The sequence below is a fragment of the Ambystoma mexicanum genome, chromosome 6p (assembly GCF_040938575.1).
Source record: "Ambystoma mexicanum isolate Mex_15411 chromosome 6p, UKY_AmexF1_1, whole genome shotgun sequence".
Lineage (NCBI taxonomy): Eukaryota > Metazoa > Chordata > Amphibia > Caudata > Ambystomatidae > Ambystoma > Ambystoma mexicanum.
Genome location: NC_090935.1, coordinates 193,415,546 through 193,439,889, shown reverse-complemented (window position 1 = coordinate 193,439,889; position 24,344 = coordinate 193,415,546). Strand labels below are relative to the sequence as shown.

Here is a 24,344-nt window from a genome sequence, read left to right as displayed (position 1 = left end):
GTGAACTTAGGGAGATGGATCAATGGATAAGATTAGCACAAGATGGCGGTACCCGACCCATTGTTTAAAGTGAGAAAAACTTGGGTTGATTGCAATGGAAATTTCTTTTTTTTTTTTTTTTAGGACGATCAATGTATGCTCTAAAATACATGCTCAATCATTTGGCCCAATACAATGTATGACCGAACTACCCCTTTAATAAAATCATATCCTTGAGTATCAGAAAAGGGTACACTTGAAATATTATGTGGTTGCCCAAACCCATCCCATCAGCTCAATAGTGAAACCCCATACAGGATGCGGGCCTGAAATTATTGAAAGGGGATTTCTAAATGGTGAAAATCAAGAATTTTAAAACTTACTTCAATGAAAACACCTGCTCCTAAAACCTACTAGGCCAGAAAAGGAAATCTGATGTACACACTAGCAACATTTCAAAAAAGGTAGCTGGTGCTCCTCTCCAGAAAGAACATGGCATGATAACCTGTTCTGAGGTGAGAGTTTGCAGCACACACTTTTTGCTCACTGTGCCTTTCACAGATGGGAAATATCCATTTGCATATCAGTCTTTGTCCCGCCCACATGGGCTGTCCAGCACCGAAATGCTATGGCAATTCCTCTCTGAACAAGAGTACCAAAAGCAACCCCATACACGTGTTTCAGCCTTGTTGGGCCTCATCAGTGAGGTGAAGCTTTGCCTCTCTGAGCACAGTGAGCAGGGAGTCCACGTCTGGTTGCCCCCAGGTAACTCAGGGTGACCAACCCCAAGATCCTTCCAAATATTTCAAAAAAGGTAGCTGGCGCTCCTCTCCAGAAAGAACATGGCATGATAACCCGTTCTGAGGTGAGAGTTTGCAGCACACGCTTTTTGCTCACTGTGCCTTTCACAGATGGGAAATATCCATTTGCATATGAGTCTTTGTCCCGCCCACATGGGCAGTCCAGCACCGAAATGCTATGGCAATTCCTCTCTGAACAAGAGTACCAAAAGCAACCCCATACACGTGTTTCAGCCTTGTTGGGCCTCATCAGTGAGGTGAAGCTTTGCCTCTCTGAGCACAGTGAGCAGGGAGTCCACGTCTGGTTGCCCCCAGGTAACTCAGGTTGACCAACCCCAAGATCCTTCCAAATATTTCAAAAAAGGTAGCTGGCGCTCCTCTCCAGAAAGAACATGGCATGATAACCCGTTCTGAGGTGAGAGTTTGCAGCACACGCTTTTTGCTCACTGTGCCTTTCACAGATGGGAAATATCCATTTATTTTAAAATTTGTTTATTGGCATTTATAGTTACAATCCCTGTTCAAATTGACTTGATCTCTGAAATTCTGCCTTTGCAAAGTAAAACAACAACATTTACATAACAAGTAACATTAACTATCTCCGATCTAGGGGCAAATGGTGGCTGATTGATTCCCAAGCGGGGGGTGCGGCCAGGTGCCACGGGCGTGGGTACGGGCCTTCCAGGAGCGTTGATGCTGAGGGGGTTCAATTTCAAGTGTCTTGGCAGACCCTTTAGGTCATGTACTAGAACAGACGGGATGTTCAGGGGGGATTATCATCGGAGGAGCGAAACAGTCTGGACATGGTGTCTGTCCATGCGGCAAGGGCCGTGCTCGACTCGTCAGTGGATCCTGCCACGCTGTCTTCCCAGGCTCTCGTTTCAGCGGCCGCCCATCTTTCAAATTCTCTGTGCCATGCCCTGTGGTTCGGCCCTGCAGGCCGTTTCCATGCCATAGCAATGGTCCTCTTAGCTGTTATGCATAACAAGTCCATCAGTTTAATCGCATATTTGAGTTTGGCCAATCTGGGGTAGCAGCCTACGAGACATTCCGCTGGGGTCCACTTATATCTGGTGACTTCTGCCTCTTCACAGGTTCGTTTCGCTATCGACCAGAGGCTACGTGCTTTGGTGCAGTTCCATAGCATGTGGATTAGATCTGCTCCCTCCATCCCACACCAAGTGCACTGTGTCTGGGCGGTTTTATTGAACTTCGCGATCCTACTCGGGGTTAAGTAAGTGCGATAAAGAACATTTAACTGAATTAGCCGGAATCTCTGGTTTCTAGAGACTTCTTTCGGAAAGGACAGCGCTCTGCTCCATTCTTTCTCGGATAACTCCTGTCCCGTGTCTGCTTCCCAGCGGGTCTTTAGTGCATAGCTGCGGGGGTTGGGGATATCAGTGAGAAGACTATAGATTTGAGATATCGCCCTCCCCCCTTCACTCAGGCTATATAGTAGTGTCAGAAAGGGGATTGCCTCTGGTTCCTCTGGCCAGGTGTCCCATTTTGTGCGTGCTACCTTGCGGATTTTCTGGTACCACAGGAATTGGCCAGCGTGAATGCCCTCTCCCTCCTGCAACTCAGTGAATTCCCTGAATGCACCTTCAGAGTATAGGTCACCCCAAGTGTATATTCCTTTGTCTTCCCAAAGCCTAATGGTGTGCAGGGTGGTGTCTGACTTATCGAGTCCTGAAATTAGTGGTATTTCTGGGGAGTATGGTCGCTTCCCGTGTAGTGTCATCTCAGTTCTACGCCATATTTTCCTGCCCAGGATTACCAGAAAAGGCTGACCGTGTAGCAAAGTTTGAGGGGCCCAGATCAATTCCTTCAGTCGGATTGGGGAGATCATGGCCTGTAGCAGGGGAGTCTCCGAGGTGATCTCGTCTGCTAACCATTTTGATACATGGCTCAACAGGGCCGCAAGGTAGTACTTTTCTAGGTTCGGTAATTGGATCACTCCTTGTCTGTGTGGTAATACTAAGGTAGATAGTGCCACCCGATGTCTGCCTTTCCCCCATAGGAATTCCTTAATTATTGTGTCTAAAAGCTGGAAGAAGGGTTTAGTGATATAACGATGCACATTGTGAAACTCGTACAGGAATCTAGGTAGGATGATCATCTTGGTTATCGAGGCTCTGCCCAGCATGGATAGTGGGAGCTTAGACCAGAAACTTATGGATCTACGCAGTTTGGGTACTGCAGCTCTCTTGTTTTGTGTGTGCATTTGTTCCGGAGTGTGCATTATCTGGAACCCAAGGTAACGGAAAGATTCTGTCTCCCACTTTATGCCCACTGAGGGAAGCTCTTCTGTGGTTTTATTTTTCAGGGCTGCTAATGGGAACATGCAAGATTTTGTTCTGCTGAATTGTATGCCCAAAACTTTAGCATAGTTATCAAGGACTTCCAGTATTGTGGGAACATTGAGATGAGGGTTGTTAACATATATCAGTACATTGTCTGCATATAGTGAGACAATATGGTCTAGTCCACCCAGCCTAATTCCTGCATCGAAAAATTGCCGTCTAAGAAAGATTGCAATGGGTTCTAGTCCCAGGATGTAAAGCATGGGGGAAAGTGGGCAGCCCTGCCTGGTGCCCCTACGGATGTCCCATGCATCTGACACATACTTCCCGGATTTTAGCCTAGCCCTTGGTTCATTATACAGAATCAATACCCATCTGATAAATCGTTGGCCAACTCCGAAACCCTCCAGGACCGCCATCAGCCACTCCCAATAAATGGAGTCAAATGCTTTAATAGCATCTAAGGATAGCAATGTGAGTTGTTCTTCGCTTTTATTGGTCTCAGCTATAATGTGCTGAAGCCTGCGTAAGTTCAGGGACGTGTTACGCCCGGGTACAAACCTGTTCTGGTCCTCGTGCACAATATCGCCTATCATTCTGGATAGTCGCTTTGCCAGGATTGTCGTTAATATTTTAACGTCATAGTTAAGCATGGCAAGCGGGCGATAGAAGTCGCATTCGTCGGAAGGTTTATTAGGTTTGAGCATCGGGACCAGCAAGGTTTCCCTCATGCTGTCAGGCAGGATACCGGTTTCAAATGTCTCAGAAAAGACCTGGTGCAGTAAGGGCGTCAGGGTGGGTTCGTATGCCTTGTAGAATTCTGGGGGGAGCCCATCACACCCCGGGGCCTTACAAGTGGCTATGGACCGGATAGCCTCTGTTATGTCTTCCGGTGTGATGTCGGAGTCTAAGGCTTCGGACTGTGGTGGCGACAATTTGGGCAGACCAATTTCTTCCAGGGTATCTAGTATTTGATTTTGTAGGACCCTATGTGTGTGGGAATATAGTCTCGTATAAAAGCGCTGAAAGGTGTTGTTTATGCTCTGTTGGGTTCTATGTTCTATGCCTTGTTCATCCTGTAGTGCTGTAGTTACATGCCTAGGGTGTTCTTTTTTACAGAGCCATGCTAATAGCTGGCCAGGTCTATCGGCCTCTGCTTGTGCTCTATTAGTTCTGACGCTGTAGTCGAACTTGGCCAGTCTGTCCCATGCATTAGAGCAATCCTCTCTGAGAGAACTGAGTTCTTCCTCCCTCCCTGGGGTGTCGATAGGGGTGGACTCTAGTCGCTGGACCTCCAACTCTTTCTGATTTAATTCCTCCTGTTATGTTCTCTTGATGCCTCCAGCTTTCGCGATTGCAACTCCCCGTGTCACCACCTTTAGGGCATCCCATAGCGTACCTACTTGGTCTACACTGCCTGAGTTTGCTACTACATAATTTTCTATGGACTCCTGGAGCTCCTCCCTGAAGGTCGGATCCTTCAGGGCCTCTGCAGACAATCTCCACATAGGGATGGGCGGTCTAGGACTACTGTGGTGCCAATCTAATAGAAGTGGGGAGTGGTTGGAGATGGTCCTCCCTAGGTATTGCATACTTCCGATCTGGGGCATGTGTTCTTTGCTTATGAAGAAGTAATCTAGCCTCGTGTGGAGTTTGTGTGGGGATGAGTAATATGAGTATGTCCTTACACCCGGGTGGAGGTCCCGCCATGCATCAAACATATCTAGTTCACTGATCATAACATTTAGGGATGAGGTGGCAGCGGTTATGTCGCTGACCGGTGGACTAGACCTGTCCAATTCAGGGTTGTGGACGCAGTTGAAATCACCTCCCCATAGGAAAAAACAGTCCCCATATAGTGACATGTGGGCACCCAGTGCTCTTAGATGGGCTGGGATGTTGTTGTTGGGGAAGTATGAGTTTACTATGCATATTTCTCTTTGTTCAACAGTTCCCCATATGATCAGGTATCTACCTTCAGGGTCCCTAACCATCTTAGGTAGGAGAAATGGTACCTGGGGGTTGAACCAGATGAACACTCCTCTGGCGAATTTGGAGTAGGGGGCTCCGTAGCCTTGCCCCCCCCCAGTGTTCTCTGAGTCTCTCATCGGTGCAGTGAGTCTCTTGTAATAGAGCAATGTCCACTTTTTTCCTGTGCAGGTATGATTTAATCCTGTTCCTATGGATGTAGGTGCCCAGGCCCCTCACATTTCAAGTTATCAGCCTAATATGCGTGGCCATCTCGGTTTCGCAAGGCTCTCAGGGAATCCTTTCCACCCCCCGGGAGTACATACGGCGACTTCCGGTGCCGCCAATTCAGCAGTGTTCTGCAAGGTCCAACCCATCCCGGCCCCCGGGCCAACCCCCCATCCCGCCAGTTGTGTTGTAGCCATCGGAGATTCACAAACTTCAACAACTTCCATCCCGTGGAATGGATCAACCAAAAAGAACAACAGTAAACTGCCCCCAGCAGTCGATACAAACTCACAACGCTCGGGGGCTTCCGGGCCTTCCAGTCCTCTCCAGGTCTTCCGGCTCGGGTGGTGTGTAGGCATTTTACCTGCACCGTTTCGATTGGGGTGGGTCTTTGGCAGTTTTGCGCACGGGCCTTCGTGCTCCTGCCCAGTTGCGTCATCTACCTGATGCAGCGATACGGTCCATTCCGAGGCTGCCTCCGTAGTTGATGTGTCATTCAGCTTCTCGTGTGGTCACAGTCTTGACCAGGTGTTTGCTGCTTCTCGCCATTTCCTCAGCATCCTCAGCCAGATTGTTGTGCTCGAGCCATAGATTTGCTGCCGCCGGAGTCTCCAGAAAGACTGCCCTCCCATTGTGAAGCACTGAGTCTCGCTGGGTATAGCAGCATATATTTGAGGTTGAGTTTCCTTAGGGTGGCCTTCACCGGTATGAAGGAGTTTATTGCTCGTTGCACCGCCGGAGTGTAGTCGGGGTACATGACTATTGACGCCCCGCCTCTTCTGATCTCTCCACCTTCTCTCGACAACCTCAGTATGGTCTCCCGATCCCTGAAGTTTAAGATTTTTGCTATTATTGGTCTCGGATGTGAACCGGGGGGTGGCCGCTTTTGGAGGGATCGGTGAGCTCGTTCCACGGAAAACCCCTGGGTGAGTTTGCCTGCCCCAATTTCCTGCAGGAACAGCGATTCTATGTATTCGGTGGGGTCGGGGCTCTCTGAATCCTCTGGTATCCCGAGGATACGGACATTATTACGGCGGGCACGGCCTTCTGCATCTTCTGAGCGCGTTTCTAGTCGAGCCACTGTAGATTCCAGCTCCTTGACTTTCGCTTTAAGTTCCTGTGTGGTCTCCGCCGTGTCCTGCAGGGAGGCTTCCGGAGTGACCATCCTGTCGGTTAGGTTTTGCGCATCTTGTCTCATCAATTGAATGTCCAATTTTATTTCACCAATTTTGTCTTCCATGGATGTTCTCAGTGCGGCTATCCCCTGCAGGATTTGAGAATCTCGGGGGTCTACTGCCTGAGTCGGAGGTTCTTCAGCAACGCTTATCTCATGTGGCATCTGCTGTTTCGGTCTGACTGAGGTGAAAGAATCCATGGTAACAAGTTTGGGCCTGCGCTTCAGGGGTGACATTCCCATCGGTGAGATGCAATGTGTTGTCCGCTTCAAACCAGTGATCGGCGTAAAGTAAAGTAACCTTGGAACACTGTGTTGGTTGGTGGGGTGGCGGTGTAGTCTCAGGGTGCCAGGGGATGGCGGAATGGAGCGGCTGGCGTTAATTTGTCAAGCGGCCACTTACTGCAGTCTGACCTGGGTTGTCCAACAACGACGGCTTGGATGTGCTGCCAGTGTCCGTGTTCCTCTCGGGGTGTTGTTCCTTGGTCCCGGGTGCTGCCAGTGGCGCTTTTGTCCTGGCTGCCCTACTAGTGCCCTCCGTCCAGGTCGTCTGCGTGTACAGCGGGGGGAGCTCTCCCCAGCCCGATCTCCCGGGGTCCTCTGGTCGCAACGCTTTCTCAGGGTGGGGCGGTGGTAGCAGCTCCCAGCCCTTTGCTGACTCCGTCCCGCCTCACCATCCGGGGTCCCACGAGGGCTCGTGGGCCGTCGCTGGTACGTATCACAAGCAGGTCTCCACCGTAAAGCTAAGACCAGCTCGGAAGGCTCGCTGGAGTCGGCTACTTTGCTCGATCAGTGTGCGGATCACTGTGGCGGTTCGCGGCGGACCGCAGCCGGCGTGCAGATCCTCAGACGTCCCCCAGCTGCGGGCGGCTTAGTGCGGCCGCCATCTTGGAGTCGCAGGAGGGGTCTCTTCAGAAGCTCCGTTAACAGCTTTCCGTTTGCCGATTTTCTCTGCCGTTCTGAGTGAGGGTGGCCAAAGAGTTCGTCTACGCCTCCGTTTCTTTATGAGTCGATCTTTTCGGTTTAAGCGCCGCAATGTCGGACGTTACAGGATCATGGGCAGGAGCTTACCGAGAAGGCGACCTCACTCCATGCGCGCTAACCACACCCCCCAGATGGGAAATATCCATATCAGTCTTTGTCCCGCCCACATGGGCAGTCCAGCACCGAAATGCTATGGCAATTCCTCTCTGAACAAGAGTACCAAAAGCAACCCCATACACGTGTTTCAGCCTTGTTGGGCCTCATCAGTGAGGTGAAGCTTTGCCTCTCTGAGCACAGTGAGCAGGGAGTCCACATCTGGTTGCCCCCAGGTAACTCAGGGTGACCAACCCCAAGATCCTTCCAAATATTTCAAAACAAGTAGCTGGCGCTCCTCTCCAGAAAGAACATGGCATGATAACCCGTTCTGAGGTGAGAGTTTGCAGCACACGCTTTTTGCTCACTGTGCCTTTCACAGATGGGAAATTACCATCTGCATATCAGTCTTTGTCCCGCCCACATGGGCAGTCCAGCACCAAAATGCTATGGCAATTCCTCTCTGAACAAGAGTACCAAAAGCAACCCCATACACGTGTTACAGCCTTGTTGGGCCTCATCAGTGAGGTGAAGCTTTGCGTGTGCTGCAAACTCTCATCTCAGAACAGGTTATCATGCCATGTTCTTTCTGGAGAGGAGCGCCTGCTACCTTCTTTGAAACACTAGCAACATGCATGCATATGCTTTAAGAAAAAGGAGTCCATGAAATAGGATCCAGTGACAAACTGAGTTCACTGTTAAAGGATCTTTATTTTGTCATTTTTAACACATTTTACTTATGTAAGTGAAATAAGCCTCAATCATATGGAAGCAGAGAAACATTTAAGCACCAACCATAATCTTTTTCCCAAAGCAATTTCATTTCTCGCTGCTACCACTAACAAATGATTCCTTAACATTCCCAGTGGCTAATCATTTAAACTGAATATGGCTCATAACTATTAACTCAACTGGTCCCAGCAGTGTTCGGGTGTGGCATAAACGGGCACACATCTGACCCAATGATTACACCATTAGGCCCTGCAAACATGTACTATGGGTCAAATCAGCATTGTCTTAGATGGTATCGTTTGCATCCAGCCTCCATTAATTTCTCTGGTGTTTGTAAATGATCGCACTCTGTATATATAACATTTAGTGAATACACCACCACCATTTCTGCACATAAATCACCTATGAGAAGGGGATGGAGAAATAGCACAAATGTGGCTTCCTTGCAACTTGCATACAATCAAAGAGCATTTTGGGAACTTAAACATGACCACAGAATTGTTTATTTCAAAACAGTTTGTGATAGTGATCGAAGCATGCAACCCCTCAGAGCAAGTAATGTACACTGGTGCTCATTTCATTTGTCACAACCACAAACCATATATACTCCTTTGACCAGCGCAAGGGATAAATTACTCACCGTAATTGTATTTGTGGTGCTTAGATTCACATACTCTGCACAGTCCGACATCTAGTGGAAGTCGAACAGTATTACAAGATTTGTTTTCAAAGTTTGAAAACTGATGTCAACAGGGCGTGTTTAGTAATACTATCCCTACTGTGATGTGTACTGTACCCATGGTACTTCATACGTCGAGGTCCCTAGATTGTTTTTTTATGCCAATGAAGTCGGTCACAAATGCAGAGTTCTCTTCCAGCTGATGCTTTTGATTAGCTAAAGTTGCACTTGTAAACTTTCTTCCTTTCCTTTGTTGTTCGCCTCGCCGTACAACTGCAGAACCACTCAATGGCTCCTGACGAACACCCAAATCATTGACGACTCATCGATCGATGACCAGATGCAGCCTTTATCGGCCTCTTCGGGCTTAGGCCCATTACAGAAGGGACAGAGGGGGGAGGTTCTTTATACTGACTTCTTTTCGAAAATGTTTATTCCATCATCCCCTTTCTTCTATTTTCACCCATTTGCCCTTTTAAAATATAATGGACGGATTCTAAGATAGCTGCCGACCTGTGAGGACGTGTCCCGCAGTCTCCGGCCAGGCCCAATGAAGCAGGCCTAGTACGCCAAGCTAAAGCTATCTCCGTGTAGGTCTCCAGACATCCAACTCGCAGGGGCTTAAATCCCCCCCAGCGCCTAGTACTAGAAATAAAGCCCCATTGGATCTGCGCAACCATCAGGCGTGATACTAGAGCAGAGGGAAGAGAGCCCTGGGAAAGTGGAGCGCCCCTCGTAGGGTTTTATTAGCAGGGCCCACACCGGCACCACTAGCAAGGAGGGTGCGGAGAGACGAGGGCGAGGAGCGGACGAAGCGGAATCCAGTCCACAGCAAACCCGGGAGGTCTTGCAGTGAGGGCAAACGTTCTGTCCTGCATTGAGAGGAGTTGACCGGCATTCCCTCCGGGGAGACCAAGTAAGTGGCTGTGGGGTTCGAGGTGTCTGAGGAGGGGGGAGCCGCCCCCATCTGACTATCCAGCTGTATAATGTCTGCTTAAGGAGTTGTGGCCCCTATGCCTGCATAATCCCTTAAAACAGACTCCGCCCCAGGGGAAACTGTGCAGCCGGCATTACCGCAGAGAGAGCAGGGGAACAGAAGGAACGGACTGGGCAACAAATACTGCAAACATAAGACGCCCGCTCCGCCTGGGAAGGGGGCGTGAGAGTGGTGCACCCTCCCCCCCCCCTCACTCCCTGCAGTGCAAGGAAAGTAGAGGCAAGCAACGTTTGGGCATAGTGGGGGTGAAAGCGGTGAACACAAGGGTGCTGGGGATTGGGCACTATGAGGGGGGCCAACACTGTGGGTCGTGCCGCCTCTCCCCCACAACAAGGGAACATTTTGGATTCCTCCAGAAATCTTGAAGCGTCTAGGAGGGAGCTGACCTAGAGCTTGGAAGTGATTGGGCAGGAAAGACTCGATATAGGGTTTGTGAGGGGTGCAGGGCTCTCTGCCCCAAACAGTGCTTGTGATCCTCTGGGGTCCCCCTTCACCCAATGGAGATAAGCATAGAAGCATAGAGGCCACATAAGATGCATACTAAGGAGAAGGAGTTCATACGCCGGAAGCTATAGTAGCCACTGCTGAGAGTGCGCAGGGAGACGGGGAGTAGGTGGCTGGGTGGAATTACCTTACAGATGCCAGGGTCTAAGGCGAGGACCATGTCGTCCAAATCCAAGGGCTCAACTGAGCGGCAACAGGGCCAGCTGAAGCGCTGCTGGAAGCAGCAGCAGGGAAAGGGCCAGGGCCCATCTTTCAGGAAACAGCCTACAGGAGAACAGAGGAGGTAGCCTGCACGCGTCATGGCCCTGAATAAAGAGGACCTGCAGGAATGCCTCAGAGACATGGAGGATAGACTGACGAGCTCCTTCTAAGACCAGATGACAGAAATAGAGGAAGACCTCAGCAGATCACTACACAAGGTCAGGAAGAAAATAACGGACCTGGGAAACTGAGTAGATGTTACTGAGAGGGGACTGTCATGTGGCAGAAGAGGGCAAACAGAACAGTGACATCCTGAAGCAAGTAGCTAGAGCCGCCTACAACTTAGGGCTGCAGGCTGAGGACTTCTTGGAAAGCCGCTCCCGCAGGTAAAGTATTTGTGTGAAAGGTCTGACTGAGGTGATCCCAGATGCAGACCTGAGGGGCACTATGCAGTAATGTTTCGGGAGCCTCCTGACGGGGACTCAACCTGAAGATTAAAAGATCAACAGAGTCCATAGGGTTGGCCCTAAAATGAGAGGGCCTGGTGTGAGACCACAAGACGTGCTGCTGGCTTTGTCCTCTTACACCATGAAGGAAGACATTCTCCGACCAGCTAGGGCTCACCAGGGAATCACGATTATCGACTCCCAGATTCAACTTTACCAGGATCTAGCGCTCACCAGTCTGCAAAAGAGGAGGGCTATACACACGTTTACAAAAATCCTAATGTCAAAGAACAATGCATACAAGTGGACATTCCCTTTCGGCCTACTTCCCGTGGGAAAGCAGACAACAGAGAGTCACCACATACGGGGAGGGTCTGGCGATAATGAACCTGGAAGAGGAGGAAACACACCGACAGCAAGAGCCTAAGTCCATCCCATTTGCCGAAGCCAACAGAACTTGGGAGTGGTCCGGATGCAGAGGCTGAAGAGGGGGCCTAGAAATAACCCTGAAGGGTCCACAAACCAAATGAATGGGCCGTAATCAAGACAGGGTATAAGAGGAGTGTACGGGAGCAAGGAGGAGGAAAGCAACCCGGACGGAGGGGAGGGAAGGTGGTGATTAAGGAATCAGTAAGGGAGTGCAGTTCACCCCTGCAGAAGAATTTTCCAGAGTTAAATCAGGTCCAAGGCCGCAGGATAGTATCTGGGGCAGTTCTGGGGAAATCAGGGCCTGACCGGGAGAAGGGAGGGTGGGTGCGTGGTGGGGGTCAGTGGGGAAGTGCGGGAAGGGGCATCTGGGGGTTTGGAAAAATAAAATAAATAAAAGAAAATATATAATGTACAAACCCCCATTAAAATGTTGCCCTTTCTGCCACCGTAAATTCCCATGGAGGGACACGCACTGAGTGAGCAATCACTGTCTCCTGAGGGATTACGCCAAAAAGCATTGTAAATCTTGTCAGAAATCTTTGTTATGGTTTTGAGGCTGGGTTGTTCTGCTTGTGCGAGGACGTGGTCTCATTTCCCTAAATGCATCACAGTGCTTGTAAATCAATCATTCATACCCCCTCTCTTATCGCAAGGTTGCATTCCCACTAAGTTAAAACACCTATTTTGCTACCAGCCCTTTCCATAGTGTGGGCACACTATTAGTTGCTAGTTTCACCATGGGAAACCCGGTACAGGCTTGCGACCAGTAAATACCAAGCACTCTACCTTATAAATTGTCAATGTACTAGATACATTGGTACAGTTAAAGGGTCTATAAAATATGTCAAACAAACGTCTTAATTTTTCTACAAAACAGGCAAATATGTACGGTCTTTAGCAATCCTAAAAGCAATTGCAGGCAAACCTTTTCACAAGCCTCTTCAAAAATCACCTTTTGCACAAGTAATACAGCAAGGGGACGTGGCTCACACCTCTACGTGCTGCTTTGTTAGCCTCCACCCAAATGTGCTCTGGAGTCTACAACACTCCTCCTACTTGCTTCCAACCAGACGCCAGCCCTCCAAGGGATCTCTAACACACTCTGTAAACATAAATAATATAATGTACGTGGAACCATGCTATAGTCTGCTATCATTTTAAATATTCCTTAGAAGGGAGCCACGTATGGCGTCAGGCGTCATGGTGTTTAGTCCACTGAGAAATGTTTTTTCCCCATGAAGGCTGGAAATGCATATTTATGCGGAAATCTTTTTTTAAAAGCTCACCTTTTCTTGGTTTGTCAGATAGTATCTGAATTTCCAAACCAGGTCTTGCTCCTCAGACGTAAGTTGTTTGGTTGGTGGATGGTTCACAATGATCTAACAAGAGACACATTTAAAATGCATTACAAAGAGAATTTCATCCCAAAAACGTTCTTTTATATTTTAATGTATGGAATTCGTTTTTTTCTGTTATCATTTTCAATGGTTAACCCCCAACATTCAAAATGTGACTCACTTTTTACAGAAAGAGATAGGCTAACATTCCTAATCGACTCTAAAATTCTCTGGATTCCACACTGACGAATAAACAAAAATACTAAACTTTCAGCTCATTTCAGGCAAGCTTTTTCTGAATAGAACCAGACGTTTGGGACTAAAGTCTTTTCACAATACAACTTACCTGAAGGATAGGGTCCTCTCCTTCAAAACGGTGAAACATAGAAATATGTACCAAATTTAGATCTTCATAGCCACCAAGGAAAGAATGTAGATGTTGTACAGACCCAATACTCTCTGGTTGCTAATTCCTTCCCTACAATGAGCCCCATGACTGTACAACCTTGAAAACATGTCCGTACATAAAAAAAGAAAATAAAGCAAAAAAAAAATACAATGCATTCAACGATGTTATGCAACCTACAGGAGATTACACACCTGAAAGAATTGTTATCATTCTGCTGATGTGCTCATAAAAAACAACAGGTTTATTTCTAAGCAGACCATATCAAGAACTTCGTGAGAGCGGAATGGCTTTATTCTTATTTCAGTGTATTTTCACAATACCTAAACTCGGGAACCTACTGTGACTGTTTTGATGCAGTTATGAGAGGTATTAACGGCAAAGCAACAAACAACAGCTTTGCAATAAATCCAACGGAATGATGGGATGTGATATTGCTCAGTCTCACCCCCTGCTGTTGGCACCATTACTATTTGGCTCGGGTGTGTGACTCTTAGTGAAGAAAATAAAAATGATTTCTTCACATTCTAATTAATCACGCAAACATTAACTGACAACTAAACAACAAGTCTCTCACCATTTATTACAATCAGGTATATGAGGAATTACGCCAAAATAGGTGAAAATAATAACAGATGAAGAGGAGCTCATTATATGAACACAAACCTTTTGACAAGTACCCATTTTGTTAGTACTTTAATATGACAGGCTTTTACTGTTTTAATCCGTACACTTGAAAGTAATACTGCTTTTGCTTTATTACAAAGTAATACTTGTGTAGCAAGGTCGACACTCTGAGCCTACTAAATGTTATACAGCATATTAATATGCATACTTGATGAAACTGAAATACATACCAAACCATGCACCGCCCTGAGTTTAGGATCTGACCTGCAAGTTGTTGTCGGATGAGCGGAATACCACCTTTGGATTTTGTTGTGTGGGTTTGTTTTAGGTAGGTCTAACTCAACTCCGAGTGAATTCATTTTAAGATTATGCACAGGATCAAAAGAAATTCTTGCTGGTTCACGGAACCAGAAGTGGCCAAATTTAACAAAGATTAGACGTGCGGCTACTCTGTGGCCTTTTTGTAACCTGTCCACAGCGTACCAGCATGGGGGGATCCGAGTGTGAAAAAAGGTGGATGTTCAGATTGTGTTGGAAGAAAGCTGGCAACTGAGAGAACTGAGATCTAAGCTCATCCCATGGCGCTCATCTTTTCCCCACAAAGATGAAAAGGAGCAAAGGGCACTGGTTTGATGTTGTGGGGAGGCTAACACCAGAGACTCAACTCTGTAGTCATTGCATTTTAAGCTGTTTTGGTTAATCCACCTTTCTAGAGCTTCAAGACACTTTGAGAAAGAGGAGAATGTGCCTGCCTGTCCTGTGGAAGGAAGGGAGACTTGAGCGTTTTGAGTGTAGGAGTGAAACGCAAGGCTGTTACATATGTGAGGGCTCATTAGTGGAATAGAACTGGGAATAGCAAGCAGCCATGGGGGGCTCTGAAAGTGACAAAGTATGGGGTAGAGGACAGGTCGCCTAGTCTTACGTGCCATTCTCTGTCAGACACAAAGGATGTGAACCATTTCAGAAAGAGGTCAGAGACGGGCCATGATTTGTACATGGTTAAACAGGATTGTGTGCTCCACTATGCTGAACATCACAGCTAGGGCTGGCAAGACGAGCAAAGACAGAGAGCCTTCGTCTTGTTTGCAGTTTGTCTCAGACCACTGTTAAGGATGTTGCAGTTCTGTGTTTTGACAGGATGCCTAATTGGCAGGCTCAAAGGAATACGTTCACTTGTATGTGTGCTTGAAGTTGTGCAGTTGCTAATTTCTCCAGGATTTGGGAGTTTATGTTTAAACATGTTTTTGGTATGTAGTGACAGGGGTTCTATTTTTAAGAAGTTGGTGGGATCTAGGAGAACATTAGGTTGGTAGCTTGGCCCTTCCAGAAGGGATTTGTTAATAAAAGCTGTAAGGTGTGGAATAGGATGTCTGATTGAGCCACTGCAATTGAGGCCCAGCAAGGGAGTCCCAGCTTCTTGAAGGAGTGAAATTACAGCAGCTTCTTTTAAGGGGGTGGTGGGAGTAGATTTCGAGCAGAGCATGGTGCCTCCTTTAGATTGCAGGGTGTGGAAGAGAGGAAGTCTAATGTTTGAGCTGTTCTCAACTTTTGCACTTTCTCTAGACAGACAACAGGGCAGGAGCTCTTGAGTTGGTGGACTGGCTGTGGGGACGCAGCCTGGTGAGACAAATGAGGTCTGAACTACTTTGAACAGCTTTCTGTGACTGCTGATGGCCTTCAATATATATTTCTAGTAGTACTTACGTTTGACTGTGAAGATTGTTGTAGAAAACTATGTGGGATGTTTTCAGGCATGTTTTGTAAAGAGGGTTTTTGTTTTGTATGATACTGTTTTTAAATTATACATCTGACGGAGGATCATATATCTCTCCTCCAAAGAAAATGCTCTCTGCAATGAGACGCTTCTGGAGGAAACCAGAAAGGATTTCTCCTGTCATAGTTGAAGAAGTAGCTGCGGTGTAGGAATTACAAGTCTGTCCACCATGTACAGCAGACACATTTCTCCTGTTTCCTTCAGTGAGCTGCCACTACAGTTAGGCAGACTTGAGGATGAATGGAAGAACCTTGAATTGGTAGGCCTATGCTGTCATTTGAAATCTCAATAATTTCCTGGTTGCAAGCTGAACAGAAATGTTGAAGCAAATATCTTACAGATAGATCTCTAATAGCCAACCCCATCCTCAGATGGAAGGTGTAAAGTGCAGAAAGGAAAACATCTTGAACCTTAGTTTTTTGACAAACTTGTTGACAAAATGTATTTTCAATAGGTTTCATTATAGCCAATAATGGTTGGGTTAATGCTTATAGGGATTAGGGCTGTATCTACCACTAAACAGGGAGTTCCTCTCCTGTAACACACAAAGTAAAAAGTGGCAGTAAGGTCAGTTCTATAAGGTGTCACTAGTTGGAATACTGGTCTCTCCCAGGATCTGAGCGAAATAGGGTCCAATTGTTCCTCGAGTCAAGATCACAGTCACAGGCATATAGCGCCAAACCGCTTCTTGGTTCAACTCACAGTTGCAGAGATATAGCCAGCCCCACAGATAAGGGGTGTATCAGCCACTTTCAATCTGTAAAAATAGGCAAATACTCCCAAAAAATAAAAATTGGGAGTAAAAATAGTTCCAACAAAAAATGGTAAACGGACATATATGACCTTGTGTTCCATGGATATGTGTGGACCAGGACCGCAACGTAGAACCACAGGAAGAAATTTTTATTATTAATGCCTGATTAGAAGAGGTAAACATGTATCTTTTAATGTGTATGAATAACTATGTGCAAAAAAAATCATTATTTCAATAAAATTTCCGTTTCCCAGTTAAAACATTTTTCTTCACTTATAAAATACTCCTTTGGGAATTGGACTTACATATTTACTCCATAAAAAATATTTTAATCCCAACTTAAAAGAATAGGGAGTAAAATACTCCTACTTCAAAATCCCATCTGGAGCACTGGATATAGCACCCAGATGCTTCTTGTTTCCAGTTCAGATCCAGTCCACGATTATAGCACCAACTCTTTAATTATAATTCAATACGAGAGATCAATGCCTGGGTCACTTCTTCTAGCACCAAGAATGTATTTTTCAGCCATCTCTAAGGAACAGAGTTCCCGCTATTAGGGCGCATGCACGCTCACACACCCCCTGCAAGGACCAGCCCACACCACAGGGGTCGAACACCAGCCCCTCTACAACAGCATCCAGCCACATGAGGCTATTGACTGAATCTATCAACAACTGCAGCGCACATGAAACCATGCCTGCTTTTCCTCCTGAATTCCCAGGCAGCGCATCACAGAGACAACCACACCAGACGCCACCTGTATTACTAATGTTTACAATCCACACTATACTGTTAGTAATGCGTCACTCACCAATGTGATCCATATGCCCACCACTGCCACTGAACCTTGTAATGCTAATGTGATGACTACTATGCCCACCACTGCCACTGAGCCTTGTAATGCTAATGTGATGACTATGCCCACCACTGCCACTGAGTCTTGTAATGCTAATGTGATGACTACTATGCCCACCACTGCCACTGAGCCTTGTGCCATTGTACCGAGCACCCTCACAAGTTCCATTTCCTCCTCCCTGCCTACCAATCCCACTACTTCTACCTCAAACGCCCCCCTACTATGTGCCCTGATCAACGCTCGATCCATACCAGCACACGCCTTTGATGTTCACAACCTCATCATGAACAACAACCTTGACCTTTGTATGGGAGTGAGGGGTCTCCAGGCCCCCTCATGCCGTACACTCCTCAGTACGAGGCTTGGACCACGTGCCTCCGGTAGCGGGATTGCCCCTTGCCCTGATGTAAAGTTAGCCACGGTTGACTGCTACATAGATGGGACTATTGAGCAGGACACGGGACATCCATCTTTTGTGCCCCCTTTCGACTCCATCTTGGGTAAACAGGCCTCACTGTGATAGTGCAGCAATGCTCAGCTCCCATTCCAGCGCAGCAGCCAAGGACAGAGACACACACACAGACAAGGCGCGCAGGCAGCTGGCTGGGCCCCACCCTTGCACTCCCCCTGCGAAGGAAAGCTCTGCGCTCCCATTCTCACGCAGAAGCCGGAGAAAGTTGCAACAACCAATATGATACAGTTTTCTTCCTCTGAGATCACTGCTAGAATGAGAACCAGCATGTGAACCAGGTTGAGCTAAGCACTTTTTGCTCGTTCGCCCCCATTTACGTGCAAGCCACCCACCCCCATTTAGAACAATTTATTGCCATCCTGACCCTGCGCTCCCTGTAAGGTATTTCTTTCAACTGCCAGACCCTCGCCTGTGCTGCGAAACCCACCCAACACACCCACTACTAACCTTAAGCATTTTACTACAATACATGTTTTTTCTCATACTAATAGGTTTGAAGTTTAGGAGATATGTGAAACACAGCTTGATTCTTTTTACATGCACAATAAAGGTCAAGGCACCCAATTAAAGCCACGAATGACCCAATTGTACTGACAATAATTATTATGTGTAACTTGTGTAGAAATATGAAAAGTAGCATAAAATGTTTTAGATAATTTGTTATTTAGTGTTTTTCAAATGCAACATATTAGCTTAGGTAGTGACCACAGTGACCGGACCCTGACCTGCGTGGAACACAAGATATTTGACATCCGTCATCTCGTCAGCCACTCAGCCAACCAGTAGGAAGAGATGCCACCCACACCTACAGCACCACACCGCCTGGCCAATCGGGTCCATTTGGCATTTTTTGTTAGAGTTACTTTAATTGATATATATATGAGCATGATGTAAATGTTGGTAGGGTTTTTTTTTGGGTTATTTCCTAGCTGGAGAAATAAACCATCCTTTGAACTCTTGCAGCCGGGTCTCAGTGCCTCCTTCCCCGACAGGGGTGGTTATTTTATTTTCTCTCACACGTAGTAAGCCGGGGAAAGGCACCTACATTTTTGGTGACCCCCGCAACGTGATTTAGAGAGGTGCCTCGAGGCCTGCACCGCCCGGCAGGGAGATCCAGGGCGCCCCCAGCAAAACCATTGCCTCCACGGTTGACCAGACTGTGCACACCAAGAAGAAAGGTCAAGGGTTTCCGGTTGACGAATACCCGATTGAAAAGGCTGCTCGCCAAGGCAGGCCACGGCTTGGTTGGGGGACGGACCTGAGCGAGGTCCGGCCGTGAGCGACGACCCTCGGAGTACCTGACTGAACACATGGAGTCCCGGTTGCAAAGACCCCAAAGGAAGGTAAGGGGAAAATACGGGAAGAAGGGAATTAGCAAACAAAGGGAAGGTAGTCAAGAATAGGGTCTGTGTGAGTGACGGTGAGGCTTTTCTGATCTATCCTTTATATGGCCATTAGGTGGTGTAAGAAGTGAGAAGAAGAGAAGTGGTATCCTAGCCCGTACGGGGTAGAAGGCGGCACCGCGCAGCATTTGTCCCGACCAAGTGCAGAATAGAGATAAAGAGAAAATAGTATGGGGTCTCGTATATTGAGTAGACTCAGAGTAGTTTTAGAATATTCTTTTTCAGTGGAGGTAAGAAATCTTGAGACATAATAAAGGTGAAAGGGGTGGGGAGTGAATGTGAAATAGTAGGTAGAATAGGGAAGAAGAAAAGACAGGGAGAGTAACGGGAATAGGGAAAGAACAAACGCGCGCAGGCAGTGCATGTGTATGTTGCATGATTACATGTTTGTCGGTCTGCTTTGTGTATATGTCTTGTTGAACAAGCCAAAGTATTTCAGTACAAGTAACTTGTGATTAATGAATAATAGGCAAAGAAATAAATTGTGAGAGGTGACCAGGTAACACCTCTCAAGAAGAACAGCTAATGTGGCATTCCATAATTGCGAGCATTGATAAAGAACGTATTTTCACATATTGTAACTGACATACCAAGTGAGAGGTGGGAAGGGACTCAAGGATACCAGAATACAGAAAGGAAAAGAAGCATTGCCATGGGGGGAGTAACGCCACTGGCACATATTTGCCAGCACCTTCCACTATATAGCGACAGGATACAGAAGTATCACGATCAGTGGATCACTGAGATAAAAGGAGATGGGGTTATACCAATTTGGCCAGAAGGAGGATCATTAGACAAAAGAGTGTTGGACCTAGTATCAACACATTTGCTAGCACGATACAAAGGGAAACAGTTACAGAACCGGAGAGAAGTGTTAGATTTATGGCGAATGTTCGAGGAAGTTACCCCCACGGCAGAGGTAGGTACAAGCCGAATGATAGAAAAGCAGAAAATACCTGAAGAAGCGGGACACCAAAGGGGAGTGCTCAACAACTACAACCGAGATCCCTTAGTGACCAGGCCAGCAGTAGGATTTAGTGAACCCCTGTATATACCACCCACCCCCACTGCTCAGGGCGGGGCAACAGCCCCCGAGCCTCCACCATATGACAAAGGAGGCCTGTACGGCCCCACAAGTGCGCCTCCTGTGGACATAGCACGTTTAACAGGCGATTTAAATCGCCAGCTAGCACACGCACAAATGGAAATAACGCGGTTAAGAGCTCTATGTGACAAAGGGCAAATGTTGCCAGGGGGAGGGGAGGTACTCCCGCTGTCACTGGCAGATCTCACACCCCCAATAGGGGCAGTAAGCAATGCAACCCCAGCAGCTTCGGTATCAGGGCAACCTATAGCATCGCAAGGGATGTCCTCACAGCAAAGACAAGAACAAGAGTGGCAGTCAGGATAGTTCCTGTTCCAATTGAATAACAAGCCAGTAAGAATTATACGGCCAAACACACCGGAGAGTCAACAAAGTGGAGATCTGGGTGAAAGACAAGGAAGCGAACCCAAGGAAAACTGGGAGGATAATAACGAGCTAGAGTCAGAGATAGAAGAAGTATGGGATGATTTAGATGAATATGAAGAGGCAGCCGCCGCAGAAGGTTCCCCACTGCCAAACTGCCATTACCCAGACACACTATCACCACCATTATGGCAAGGTAGATTAAGACAACGAACAGGGAGGACAGGAAACATACTGGTAAGTAAAACGAAAAAAGGGAGAACGAGCAAAACAGGAAAGAAACAGAAACTACAAATGCCACTGATACATAAAGGAGCAGGTAGGCCAAACTATATTCCGTGGGCCCAAATGGACAAAAACAACCTGTTAAAACTCCTCCCCCCGCTGATGGGAGGAGCAGGTAAGTGGATACATGTATTTGAGAAGAAAACGGCAGGCGTGCCGTTAGCTATAGGTGATGTGAATAGCTTATTAGTATCAGCAATCAGGGACCAAGCAGACACAATCTGGGAAAGGGCAGGGTTCCTCGGAGTAACAATGAGCTGTGATCGTCACGATGGATCACCATTCAACAATGTTCGAGCACAAGTGTGGGATGCATTGCGGCGTGCATTTCCAGACGTTCCAGATTTGCATGCAATGATGCAGTGCACGATGGAGGAGAACGAAGACCCTTCGCAATTCATTTTGCGAGTGCAAGACTTATGGAGAAGCGAAACTGGTACGGCATAGAATCAATCAACAGCTTTATTTTATTTTATCATTAAAAAGGGGTTGCCGAAAGAGGTGCAGAAGGCCTTGGACAAAATAGCTGGGATCGAAGCCAAAGGGTGGCCTGAAATTCAGAGCATAATTGTACACCACTGGAGGAGGATCAAAGAGAAAGAAAAGGAGGTCACGCAAAAGAGGCTGGCCGACGAAGGAAAATTAGTGCAGACGAAATTAGTGAAGGTTGCCGCCCTTACTGCCAGCGTAACCGCAGACAGAGGAAACGAAGGAAAGGAAAACACGGGAGGAAGACCCATTGGGATAGCAGCGCAGTGGGTTGGAGAGGACCAAGGACAGTGGAACGGAGAGGAACAGCCATGCCAAGGATCACAGTGGCAGAACAGGCCGGCCCAAGGAAGAGGTGGGTACCGTGGGCAAAGGGGAGGATATGGAGGAAGGGGAAACAGAGGGTATGGTGGGCAAGGACCAAGAGGAGGACAACAGGGGTCAAGTTGGAATTGTGGAAGATGGGGACATTATTCACGAGATTGTAGAATGCGACCATCAGGGTATTTTCAGCAGCAAAAGCAGCAGCCCATGAACAATGAACAGGGGTGGGGCTGCCCACACCCAGGTAGCCCTTGTGGAGCTCCAATGGGGAAGAGGGGGACAAAAAGATCAGTACTGCTATGACCCCCAAATGCAAAAAAGACAGCCAGCCCCACAACAGCAACAACAGCAGCAGCAGCCACAACAGCAAAACGCACTACAGCCCATGGCAAGACAAAACTCAGTAGGGAACATAAATAATAACCCTTTTGCAGTGGCTGCAAACGGTGCCGCGTAACCATTTCGTGGCGTAACGGTCGTAGGTGACAATGTTTTTTCAGTGCCAGGTCAGCAAAGATACCACAACTAGGACAGCCCACAGGGAGTACTTGCGTGTCCAGTCCTATCCACCACACAAAGTGCAAATGAGGAACCACTAGTGGCGGCAGAGATAGGAAACAAGCAGTTTATCTTTATGGTAGACTCTGGAGCACAAAAATCATGTCTCACAGAAGGGCGGTTTCAGCTCTCGGGAAGAAATTTGGAGATGCATGGCTTCTCTGAGGCTATTTTAAAAAAGACATTGAGGCAGTTCAAGCTTCCAACAAACGCATTGTGGTCATAGGCCTGGACGCACAGGGACGCGAATGGAGAAGTGTGCTATGTATAGAGCCAAACATATTGCTAAAAGATATAACTGATGAAGAATTGTTTACCGATTACAAGGGGGATGGAGAAATAATAATGGAAATAAGCATACCATGTGACATTATGATCCAATACAGAGAAATACACAACCCACTCATGGCTAACATAAAGGCCCCACTGACAATATTCGAGGGAGACATGGCCAGGGTAGCACCTGAAATTTGGACTACAGGGCCACACGATGTGGGATTGTTGCATGAGGTGACTCCCATAAAGATATAACTGAAACCAGGTGCCCTCCCACCCAGAGTGAAACAATACCCAATATCCAAAGAAGCAAAGTAAGGTATTAGAGAAACAGTGAATGCACTCCTAAGCCAAGGTATCTTAGTGCCATCAACTTCCCCATGCAACACAGCGATTTTTCCGATTAAGAAAGCGAAAGGAGGGGCATGGAGAATGGTCCAGGACCTCCGCCCACTCAATGACGTCATCCAAAAGGAGTTCCCATTAGTGCCTAACCCGGCATCAATATTGTGCAGTATACCAAAAGAGGCAACTTGCTGCACAGTCATTGATCTGAAAAATGCCTTTTTCTCTGTGCCACTCGCACCAGAGTCGCAGTACCTCACAGCTTTTACATTAGGAAACAGCAGATCTGAACACCGCAGACTCCCACAGGGGTATTGCGAGAGCCCAAGCATTTTTAACAGAGTACTACAAGAAGACATCGGCAACATAGATGTAGGGAGCACCATTATACAGTACGTAGATGATTTACTCGTCTGCAGCAAAACAGAAGAAGAGTGTAGAGAAGACTCGATAACACTGCTTAACGTATTGGCTGCCAAGGGAAACAAGGTGGACAAAGGAAAGTTCCAATACTGCCTTGCAGACGTTGTATATCTCGGTCAGCAAATATCTAAAGATGGGAAAAGAATACTACCAGACAGAGCTGCTGCCATTCGACACATTATCATACCAAAAGGACATGCAGACATTTCTTGGCATATGTAACTATTGCCGAGCATGGATCCTCATTTATGCAGCATACACACAGCCAATGCTACAAGCACTGAAAGAAGCACAGAAGAACAGGGCCCCAATAAAATGGACACAAGAGACAATTGCCCAATTCTCCCGATTAAAAGACCTTATTGCAGACGCCCCAGTCCTTGCAAATCCAGATTATGAAAGGGAATTATTCCTGTTTTCGCACAGCAATGGAACATTGATGACAGCAGTATTGACATAAAAGACATCGCTAGGCCACAAACCATTAGCGTACTACAGTGGAATATTAGACCCGGTAATGCAGGGACATTTTGCTTGCGAACAGGCCCTCGCTGCAGCGGCCTTCGCCATTGATAAAAGTGCCACGATCATAATGGGATGTTCAGTGACGCTATATGGAGAACACTCATTATTTGCTATCTTGGAAAGATTAAAATCTACTCTCACAACAAAGAGAGCATCTGCTTATGAAATAATAATATCCCGTCCAAATGTACATGTGGTCAGATGCAAGACAGTGAAACCAGCCACTTTCATTACAGAGCCATGCACAACTGTGGATTTACAGGAACACGATTGTAGCACGTATGAGGGAGAAGGCGATGACATTCCCAAAGCAAGAGAAAATGCCCTTACAGAAGGAGAAATCTATTTCATAGACGGGTCAGCATCCATAAACTCAGAGACAGGAGAGAAACATGTGGGGATGGCAGTAGTGCGCATGGAAGAAGACCCATACGAAGTGATTGTTCAAAAGCGCCTCCCCTCACATTACTCTGCACAAGCAGCCGAACAAACTGCACTAATC

The 24,344-nt window shown here is 47.2% G+C and overlaps 1 protein-coding gene and 1 long non-coding RNA gene across 3 annotated transcripts in view; one reads left to right on the top strand and one right to left on the bottom strand.

The window, feature by feature from the left end:
* Nucleotides 1-24,344, bottom strand: part of PIK3C3 (phosphatidylinositol 3-kinase catalytic subunit type 3) — a 1,987,152-nt gene that overhangs the window by 1,214,091 nt on the left and 748,717 nt on the right. For both annotated transcript variants that reach the window (XM_069626883.1, XM_069626882.1), the window contains exon 9: nt 12,804-12,896. In XM_069626883.1, the coding sequence (XP_069482984.1) occupies nt 12,804-12,896 (93 nt within the window). The remainder of the gene's footprint in view (nt 1-12,803; nt 12,897-24,344) is intronic.
* LOC138511312 (uncharacterized) overlaps nt 1-24,344 on the top strand; it is a 91,011-nt gene that overhangs the window by 61,199 nt on the left and 5,468 nt on the right. The window lies entirely within an intron of this gene.